At 33.9% G+C, this 10,717-nt stretch overlaps 3 protein-coding genes across 6 annotated transcripts in view; 1 reads left to right on the top strand and 2 right to left on the bottom strand.

Annotated features, from left to right (window-relative positions):
• Positions 1-10,717, bottom strand: part of LOC119634670 (uncharacterized protein DDB_G0271670) — a 70,566-nt gene that overhangs the window by 44,418 nt on the left and 15,431 nt on the right. For all 4 annotated transcript variants that reach the window (XM_038028959.1, XM_038028956.1, XM_038028957.1 and 1 more), the window contains exon 2: positions 8,803-9,925. In XM_038028959.1, coding sequence (XP_037884887.1) covers positions 8,803-9,874 — 1,072 coding nt within the window. In that variant the 5' untranslated portion in view covers positions 9,875-9,925. The remainder of the gene's footprint in view (positions 1-8,802; positions 9,926-10,717) is intronic.
• Positions 11-2,301, bottom strand: LOC119634666 (neprilysin-2-like). The gene has a single exon (XM_038028952.1). It carries the CDS (start codon positions 2,285-2,287, stop codon positions 50-52), a length of 2,238 nt encoding a protein of 745 aa, XP_037884880.1. The 5' UTR covers positions 2,288-2,301; the 3' UTR covers positions 11-49.
• Positions 6,647-8,747, top strand: LOC119634668 (neprilysin-4). Its single transcript, XM_038028954.1, has one exon. The coding sequence runs from the start codon at positions 6,669-6,671 to the stop codon at positions 8,745-8,747; it is 2,079 nt and encodes a 692-aa protein (XP_037884882.1). The 5' UTR covers positions 6,647-6,668.

Below are 10,717 nucleotides of genomic sequence, written 5' to 3'. Positions count from 1 at the left end.
TATATATATATGAGTGAATTGCATTGTTATATTGTAGAGAGATAATAAATTAAAACATTTGACATTTATTGGAAGGATTTAATGTTGAGTTCACTTGGCAATTAAATGTATTGGAGAATTCCGGAAAATTAGCTAAAGAACCGATAACTCTATAGATTTCCGGTGGACGTATATCTAATAAGGCAATTTTCTCTTTAAATACGTTATCGGCATCATTGCATAAAAATTGAGCAAAGCCGAGGAAAAATAATTGTTGACTATTAAAATGCATATGCGGCAAAGATTCCTGAAGAGCATCTTGACTATGTTCAATCAACCAATTGTTGTAAGCTTGAAAAGCTATACGTATGCCACCATTGTCTGCTATATTGTCTTGTTGTAGATCAGTTTCCGGCAAATATTTACCATTGTAACGATACCGGGCGTATTGACTTTTGAAGCAAAGTTTACGTTTTTGGAAAGCCTTAGCGGAGCCCTCGTCCAACCAGAAAGTACCGTCATTGCTCTGCAGTGGCAGTAAATCATCGAAGCCATAGATAAGTTCTCGAGCTAATAAAAATCCCAAAGTTCCGAATTTTAAAGCTTGCGGATATAGATTGGACCAAATATAGTTGGGTTGTAGGAGAGGTATCGGTAATATGATACGATTTTCAGTCTGTTTATAGATCGGCAAATAATTGTTATTATCATGATTATATAATGGTACATATTGCATATATTTCACTCTGTGACTTAGTATAGCTTTAACATTTTCCACGTAATCCAAATCATTTAATGGCAAATCCTCATATACCGAAGAGAAATTCTTTTGTTCGTACGAATTAATAATCACCTGTATGGTATCCAATTTCTCGATGGCCAGTTTGCGGGTTAAAGGTGAGAGCCAAGCCAACGAATCCGTTTCTAACTGTTTCTTCAAAATACTTTTAATACTTTGCCACATATTTTCAATGTCTTCTGGCATCTGCGGCATATTAAATCTTTCATAGATGATTTTGTCCATTAAAGACGAAAAATATCGTTTACTTTTAACTAAACATAACTCCTCTCTCTCCACTAACGTAATATCTGGATCCATGAAAAACTCTTCAGCCAATTTATAGAGAATATAATTCGCTAATTTTAAAGCAGTTGTATCCTTCAAAACTTCTACTAAATTTTCCTGATAAGCGATCAAGTATTCGTAGAAAGTCATGTTAAGCTTATAACCCAATGCTGTGTTGACAAACTTCATCAAGTCTAAATCAGGTGTGTTACGATTTTCTAATTCTTCAGGAGTTCTTTTAACTGCTTCGGATCTCAAAAGTTTTTCAGTTTTCAATTCCGGTAAGCCTTTCGCTAAAGCAATTTCAAATTCCAATATTGCTGCACTTATTTCTTCTGCTCTTGTCTCGGGTACACCTAACAAATTTTCCAAATTATTTTGTATTTGATTTTGATATCGTTGACGTTGCCAAGCAGTTGCCACTCCCAGATAAACATTTTTATTTCCCAATTTCAATTCGGGTGGACCCACTAGAACAGCCTGCATCGTAGCATTATCAAAATCGTTAATGATTCTCATTTGTAGAATAACATCCAAGCCATAAAGTTGTTGTATTTTACCGATAGCTTGCAACCAATCGAATTCGGTTTCATTAACATTACTCACTTGCTCTGTTTCGTCTATCTCTTCTCCCCAAAGAGATAATATTACACCGAATTCAATAAGTATTTCTCTTAATTCTTCTCTTAATTTTTCCTTAGATTTTCTCTTCAATTGCGTACAAGATCTGTAAAAATCTTTCACTCTTCCAACAGCCAATGAATCTTGTTCACGTTTCTCTTCCTTTAACAACTTCATTTGCTTTTGTTTATATGAAATTTCTAATAAATCATGAAACGAAGTTTTCCGTTTCTCCGAGCTAGCTGCCGGATAAATTTGAGCCCAATTTCCGCAAGCGTAATCATAAAAATTATCGCAAGCATCCGCCTCGAAACGCATATAATTGCGCATTTCAGCCGACTTGGATAAGCACATAATATTTCGCACATATTCAGTATCACTCTGCTCGGATATACGATGTTCATGCACCTGAACTTTTACTGATGCCTTACCTTCGACAAATATGTGATATACATTAGCAAATAAATATATATAAACAATTTGTAAAAGTGTCATTTCAAATGAATTTACTCTCATTTGAGATTTGTATGTTACGTTCAGCGTATTATATAAATGCTCCACCGATCCGACGCTATCCTGTACACTGTCGTCTACGCCGTTATAAAAGCAACTATTTTCCATAATAGATGCTAAAAAATGATGCTTTCCTACCCACGCGATTGCTCTCTTACACATTCACGAATATGTACACACTCGTTATAATTACTCACAATTAATTACAAACAGCTGACTGAGTAGCGTAGAGTTCAAAATGTTATCAATTTCCAGTCCACTAATATGCTGCGTTAAGACTCATTTCATATTTCTCAATTCTTCACTCTTCGTTACAAAATATTGAATGAAAAGTCGCACACATATATTGGTATTTATTTATATTTTTTTTTTGTGCGCATTAATGTACATATACAGTAAGATAAAATATTTTAATAGAATACTTGTCCATAAGGGTAAGTAAGGTAATGTATTATTATTTTTACATCGATTTTTATCTTTTTTAAGACTTTAATGAATATATGTCGACTTATTTGACATATACTTTAAAAAGTTTTGCTTTCAATTGTTACAAAATTTTGGGCGTGTTCAAGAACAGATAACTCGATGACTTCAATCTATAGGCCTGCATGAAGAGAGTATCGCTCAAGGCATTGGGTTTCACTTCCATCTTACCAGTCGCAAGATCTCAACCAATGGACGAGTGGATGAATAAACTAATGATTAGATCTAATCAAAATTTTACACTGATATAGAATATCACATATCTATTAAAGTCGATCTCTCATACCCATTTCTTAAATTGACACAAATTAGTCTTAAGAACTAAATTTTTCTTATCCATAAAATTGTTTTTGATTATTATTTTAATTATAATTAATTTATCCAAAGAAACAAATTCGAAGACTAAAACCTTAAAGCACTAGCATACACACTTATCGGCTTTGTTGAAACTCTACGGCACTTGAGTTTTGAGCCCATGCCCACTAAGTTGTTATTCGAATTTTTGAAATTTATGTCTTAGAATCGAAATATATTTCTGAACTTTAGTTACCCTTATCCACGGCAAAAATCTAATACGCAGAGGCGACAACCCGCGAGTTATTGTTAGACCGTTTAGACCAGACTTAGTTAATAACTCAAAATGTATTCAACCCTAGTCATCAGAATATAAATTTTATTTTCTTTTATTCAGTGAAGAAGAAGAAGTGTGTGCAAGATCCTATTCAAAAATAAATCTTTTCGTTGTTCACGAAAGTATACTTCTTCATTCTTAGTCTTGGTTAGCGGGCGGGCGTTCCCACTACAAATATATAAATAAATTTCTTCACATACAACAGATTTATGTCTGTTCATTTACAAGACCTAAATATAACTAAAAACTGAGTCACTTGAAACCTGACTGAAATCCTTCCTGGACAGCAAACATTTACTTGTTTTTTTTTTTCAAACATCAAAGTAAATGCAACATACTGAAGAACTAGAAAAATGAATTTTTCTGTTCAGCAATTTTTAAGTAAATGTATAGCAAATAAATTAAATTTTGCGCTGATCAAGAACGCAAAGATTTGAACGCTAAAGATTTCTCTTACTGACTTTTGTGTTAAACGTATAGTCGTCTTGGGTTTGAATAGTAAATATTGACTGCAATGATTAAGGGAATTTAGTGAGTATTGGGACTTGAAATTTCTTGCATTCTATCCTGACTCGAGGTCAAGCATGAAGGTATCTTGAATCCATTGAAGGTTTTGACCGCAAATTTGTTTCCAAAAATACTAAAGATGTATAACACAAAATGTGGCACATCCTTGTAGGTAAGCTATTTGCAATCTTTCTCTTTAACTTATGCATGGACGCAAGAGGTAATCATTTCATTTAAAAATAACAGGCGAACTTGTTCCATTTCCATATGAAAAATTCTTTCATTTAAATAAAAAGAATTTCATGCAAAAAAATTAAACATCGATGGATCGAAATTAATGGGATGGACATTTTAGTGTTGTGATCCTGTTTTCCTACCAAACCTAACCCCATTAAATTTCAATTCAAATAATGTCGACTGCAAACCTCTTATTAGCATTACACGATGTCGTTCAGCCTATGGGGATTATGAAGATTGCAATGAGAGCAGTTTTTTGTGAAATTACTAGTACGTGTGTTTGTTTTTTCAAAGAAAGAATAATTGAAAATGACACAAAGACTGAGACAACGAAAGAGAAACGGCATCTAGCTTATATATATACGATGAAATATTTCTTAGGATATGCTTTTCGTTAAGAACTAAACAAATCATGCAATGATTGTCAGCCAAGTTTATCGACCAAATCGTTTGACACCTAGAAAAAGTGGACTCTATATCACATACTCTCTATATCTCCCTACATCTCATAGCTCCTGTATGAATACCTTTTCAATAAGCAAGATTTGCTTTACCGGTATATTGCGCTTTAGGTGATAAGCAAAATTCATGCAGATTTTCCACTTGATTTTCTTCTAAGTGTAGTACAATAATTGCATAATTACTCACTTTCTGTCAGATCTTATTGCATTTCTACAACGCTGGACGTTTTGTTATATTTGTGTCGCACGCAATTATATTCTAGATCATGTTTATAAAATCTTATAGTTAAAATGTAGAATTAATGAAATTCGATGTTACATAAATTACGTTATTATTATTCTTTGCTGCCCAATACGACGAAATATGAAAATACTCTCTTCGTATCGCTATTTGTAAGGTATATAAACAGATGGAGCGGTAGATGGATGCACGATCAGCTTAAAATTCCTATTCAAATATATATATATCTCTGTGTATAGGAAGTTCTAAAATTTAAACAAGATTTAAATTTACCGCCATTTGTACGATGAAGTGTTGGTAAACCCGAAGAAAAAAACGTTTGAGAGCTGACAACTTAGAGTTAGTCAAAATGGCGCACAATATGAAAGCTTGATCATACTTCTTTTTGAAAATGAAGCTGGTCAAGCAGTGGCTGTTACCAGTGCTCGATATCATGCTCTGATAATCCAGCTCTTTCTGCCTAATTAAACGGCTTGTGATTACAACAGGACGTTTTCACATGCCATACATCTCGTGAAATAATTCAATTACTGCATGAGACATTACCTGGTCATGTACTCTCACGTTTCGGTGATCGAAATTTTGATAAAAGAGCCAGCAAAGGTGCGGAGGCCATTTGTTCTATGTATTAGTCCACACATAACCCTATCCTATGTATATTGTGAGGCAGTAAAAATTTTACATTCATTAAACTAAACCGATTCAGTTAAACTTTTATATAAAACTGTCTATTTGTAGCTTCAATCTTCAGATTTAGTTTGAGATTATGCGCCTACATAAGTGTTGGGTGTGTACGCTTTATCAGGCATTCGCTCCAAGAATATACAAAAAATTAAGATGTTGATGTAAATGTGTCTCATTTGAATAAACCGTAAGTAACAAACAGTAGCTTCAATCATGTATTTCATTGATTTATTTATACCCCCACATAAGGGCATATTAAGTTTATGCGAATGTATGCAACACCCAGAAGGACGTTGAATAGAGTCATTTTTTATTATCACTTAATATGAATCCGATTTAAATTTGTCCGTCCGTCTGTCTTTCATATTTTCTTATGTTCAATCTGTAGATCACAATTTGTAAAGCATTTTGACGACGTGTCTTGGCCCAGGGACGAACATTATTGAAAATGTTTCGGATCGGATGACTTTTGACTTGACCTCCCCTCAAAAAAAACCTTATTTTAAAAGCTCGTTATGTTAATTTTCAATCTTAAACAAAGTTGAGTAGGGTATTTCACGATGGGCCGGGCCACGTCCCATAATAATATTTTCACTTGTTTCTTCCAACAGAATAAATTTACAATAATTATGGGGTTCTGAAATGCAATTATAAATGTATATATATATATATACATATATATATATATATGCAGATAGAGGAAAGAAAAAGATCGAGTGCAAAATTGTAAGCATGACTCACACCACAAAGAGTAATAGCATAGATAGAGAAAGAAAGAGTAAATCGTTTAGAATGAAAAATAGCCAACCGATGGCAGAAGTTAATGCCAGCCGCCAGCTTACACTAAAGCACTTAAATGATTATCCCCCTTCGAGCCTTCGCATTTTTTAATTTCATCGTCATTCCTACTATGCGTATTCGTTTTTTTTTTTTTTTTTTGTTTCAATTCCTCTTTGAAATTGATGTCATTTTTAAAAGATTTGTTGTTATTTATTTTATGAAATCACTGATAACCTTCTGATCTTCTTCAATGAATGAATCTACAAATGCACTTAATACCCATTAAAGAGAGTAAAACCTGCAATCTATCATCTCATCACATAGCGAATTATTACAAAAAAAAATTTCAATTTTTCAGTACATATTTTGTATTTAAACGCTAAGGTTTAGAAAATTTAAATTTTTGACAATTTCATATTAAATTCAATGAAAGGATCATACACACACACACACACAAACATTGAAATGAAAATGCTGCAACGTGTAATGATTTTATGCAATTTATTTGCTATGCCAATTCATGGTACGACATTATTTAGTGGCAAAGATCCGGCATATGTGAATCAAATTTTGCGTCTATCTAAAGAATATGAAATTCGGAATTATCTTAACGAAAGCGTGAACCCGTGCGAAGATTTTTATCAATTTGCTTGTGGTAATTGGATTAAATTGAATCCCGCCAATACAGCTGAACATATTATAACTGGAATCTTTGAGAAAGCTACCGAAGATGCTGATCGTAAAATTATTGCCGTCTTAGACAATGACGAGACAGCCGAAGATGAGGCTAAAGAGGCTGATAAGAAAATCAAAAATCTTTACGAATCGTGTGTCAGCATCGAGACAATACAAAGTAGTTATCCCGCAAAATTATCAGAAATTATAAGTGAATTTGGTGAAATGCCACTCTTAGTGAACGAATGGAATGAAAATGATTTCGATTGGTTGGCTATTATTGGGAAAATTTTCTATAAATACGATATACAAATAATAATGGGTGGCAAAGCAATGATTGACTTTAACAATAATTCACGGAATATGATATATGTGGGTCATGGTAATTTTCCGTTACAATCGCGTTCAATGTATGTCGATAATACAACGTCTGTCTATCGCGACTTTCATCGTTCAAATATAGCACGGGATCTTGGAAAATTCTTAGGCATAGATAAGAAATTAACTCAGGACGCGGCTAACGAAATTTTCGATTTTGAAATTGAATTAGCAAAGAGTCTGGCAGATGATCGCTCCGCAATTCGTATCGATGATATGTGCACATTGACAACTGTCGATGAATTGAATCGCAAATATATGCCCGATTTAGATATGAAACGTTTATTAAATATAAGTTTTGGTCATCCAATTGTAGGCGAAATATACGAAGTGGTTGAAGATTATCAGAAAAATTTAATCGAAACTATGAAAAAAACACCTAAACGCGTTGTAGCTAATTACATTTTTTATACGTTAATGAATGAGTTCACGTTACTAAAAGCCGATACGGTTGAAAAGCAAAAAAATCGTTGCGTCAGCTATGTTAAAAAACATTTCGCTGATGTTTTAGATAATATGGTTTATCGTAAGTACATAAAAAATCATACCGAACTTGATGTTTATTCCATATGGCATGAGTTGAAGGCGACGTTTAAACGAATGTTATTATCGCCTGAGCTCGGTTGGATACAGAGACAAACACTTGAATATGCTGCAGAAAAGATGGAAGCTATGCAATTGGAAATAAGTTCATATAGTGATAAAAATTTTACAGCCGAATATCATAATTTAACAATAAATCGTGACGATTATGTAAATAATTTAAAGCATATAAAGTCATTTTTTGCCGCAAGGGATCGGAAAAAGATGTACGAACCACCCGAGACACTGGATGTGGGTGAAATAATATCGTATACACCAGTGAATTTACTTTTAGAAAATAAAATAAAAATTCCTGTCGCCTTATTGCAACCGTATTTTCTATGGTCGTCGATTTATCCCAATGCGTTGAAATTCGCAACAATTGGTAGCTTAATCGGTCATGAAATTATACATGGCTTTGATGATATGGGACGCACAATCGATAAATATGGTAATAGTAAAATTTGGTGGGATACGAGATCTACAGAAGCGTTTAATGAACGCGTTAAATGCTTCATCAATCAATATCATCAGTACAAGTATGGAGGAATCGCTCTACCTGAAATGCCAAAACAATCGGAAAACATAGCTGACAATGGCGGTATACGATTAGCCTATGAATCTTATGTAGATTGGTATAGGAGATCGGCGACAAACTCGACTGTCGTCAAATTGGAGAAATTCAATCATTTAAAGTACACGAATGAACAGTTATTTTTTATCAGTTACGCTCAATTATGGTGCAGTGATGCTCATCCGGCCGTACTTAATATGCAATCGTCCGATATTCATGTGCCTAATAAATATCGTGTTATTGGTTCGTTATCAAATTTCGTGGAGTTCTCGAAAGCATTTAATTGCCCAATTGGCAGTGCCATGAACCCAGAGAAGAAATGTATAATATATTGAATTAAAATAAAATAAAATAAAATAAATTAAAAAAAATAAAATGAGTTTTACTTACCGTGTGTTAGTATGTTAATCGTTTCGTTGTGCCAGTAAAATAAGCTAAGTAAACAGCCCTTGAACGTTTGTAGCGGACGGTAACCCTTGAGTACATATGGATTGAATTGTAAATATTGAGGCATATCCTGCCATTGCAATAATTCGGATTCGAGTAAGCCGGAAATCGATGACGATTTCGTTGGTGATATGGTGGCAGGTGTAGCTGTTGTAGAGGCAGGTGTAGTTGATGCTGGTGTTGTTGAAATTGATGAAGTTGTTGAATTTGTTGTTGTATTTCCCGATGAAGACGATATACACGAGGTAGAAGAAGAGAAAACGGATGATGGCGATTCTTTTAAATCAACGGAAGTAACGACAATTGGAAGCGTTTTAGTGTTAATAGACAGCAGTTGAGTGCTTTCCCTAATTGATGTTGTTGTTGCTGTTGCCGCTGTTGTTGTTGTTGTTGTTTTTGTTATAGTTGCTGTCGCTATTGATTGATTTTCTTCATCTTGCGAATGTGATGAAATCGTAATTGCTTTGGTGTTTGCTTCTGATTTAAAGGCATTGCCATTACGCACTAATATCGGCGTATTAATCACAGATGATGTCGTTGATGCGGAATTCGAATTCGAATTGGATTTGGAAGATGAATCGGAACTATTTGTTATATTGCATACATTCTCTAATTCATCTTTTATTATGATGGCAGCGGTAGCAGCGGTAATTATGGGCAATGGTTCCACCTTTGGCTTATATTGCTTTGACGGAGATGATTGAGGTGATGGTGACGGTGTCACAGACATACATTTCACATTGCTACCAAGATATTCATCACTTTCCATATAATGAATAGAGCCATTTGTACGATCCATCAATCCGATGGTATGAGAGATATTGGCTCGATGCCGTAATACATTCGACTCTTCTCCATTGCTAGCACCAGCCGCGGTAGTGTATACATTGACATTTCTAATTGCTTCTAGCGATGTCGTAGTCGTTGTTGTTGTTGTTGTCGACTTAATGCTGCTGCTGCTGTTGCTGCTGCTGCTGCTGCTGCTGCTGCCTTTACAATCGACAGCAGTTTGCATGATTTCTCTCTTCTTGTTTCTCTTTTTTCACTTAATATTTAAAAGAAAATTCTGAAAGAGAAGAATTTAAAAAGAAATCACATTAAAAAAGCAAAAACATTACGAATACCGACTGATTAAATAAAAAATATTTTGCGTGTTGTTAATTATTATTTTCATGGAGATAGTTGCTTTATTAAAAGTTGTAAACGTGCAATTTTAAAAAGCACTTAATGAATATTAAAGTAGTTGATATGACACCTGTAAAGCAGGACAACAATGTTAGTTAGTTAGTTAGTGCGATGGCAGCTAAATTTATTTCACAAAATGTTAATTGCTTGAATGTACGTACACTCAGGGGTTAAATGTAAGTATAATAATCGCCTCGCAACAGTAATAAATGAAAGAACGTTTCGTTACTTAACTTGACTTTTCAAGCTAAAGGATTATTTCTGCCCTTAACGGTTCTTAAAAATACTGAAAAAATAGCAAAAAGTTAATTTAATCTTTTACACGAACGAAAAATTTTACTTTTCTTTTTCTCGGTAAGGACATGTCTAATATGTTGTTCATGAAGATATATACAAAACACATTTCTAGCACATTGCACGACCACACAGATTTTTTAATGCTACGTCATGTGTTTCTTTGTGTCTGCGACATACGTTTGATTAAAGTTACTTACTGATTATAACTGTTAAAGCTCACATGTGTACACATTTATGCGGCTTATGATTATTAAAGAATAGACAACGTAACTTGTGCATTAAATCTCGCCGGTTAGGCTAGACGGTGGCCCTTTGAGAAAATGGAAAGTCAAAACGGAATTTCCGTTTGATGTGTGAAATGAATAAATTAACACTG

Source organism: Glossina fuscipes, unplaced genomic scaffold, assembly GCF_014805625.2.
Source record: "Glossina fuscipes isolate IAEA_lab_2018 unplaced genomic scaffold, Yale_Gfus_2 3, whole genome shotgun sequence".
NCBI lineage: Eukaryota > Metazoa > Arthropoda > Insecta > Diptera > Glossinidae > Glossina > Glossina fuscipes.
Note: the sequence above shows the minus strand (reverse complement) of the source record. Positions and strands in the feature narration are given on the sequence as shown.

Excerpts from the sequence above, each read along its gene's own strand:
- LOC119634666 (XM_038028952.1), bottom strand. The coding sequence starts at position 2,287 with ATGGAAAATAGTTGCTTTTATAACGGCGTAGACGACAGTGTACAGGAT.
- LOC119634668 (XM_038028954.1), top strand. The coding sequence starts at position 6,669 with ATGAAAATGCTGCAACGTGTAATGATTTTATGCAATTTATTTGCTATG.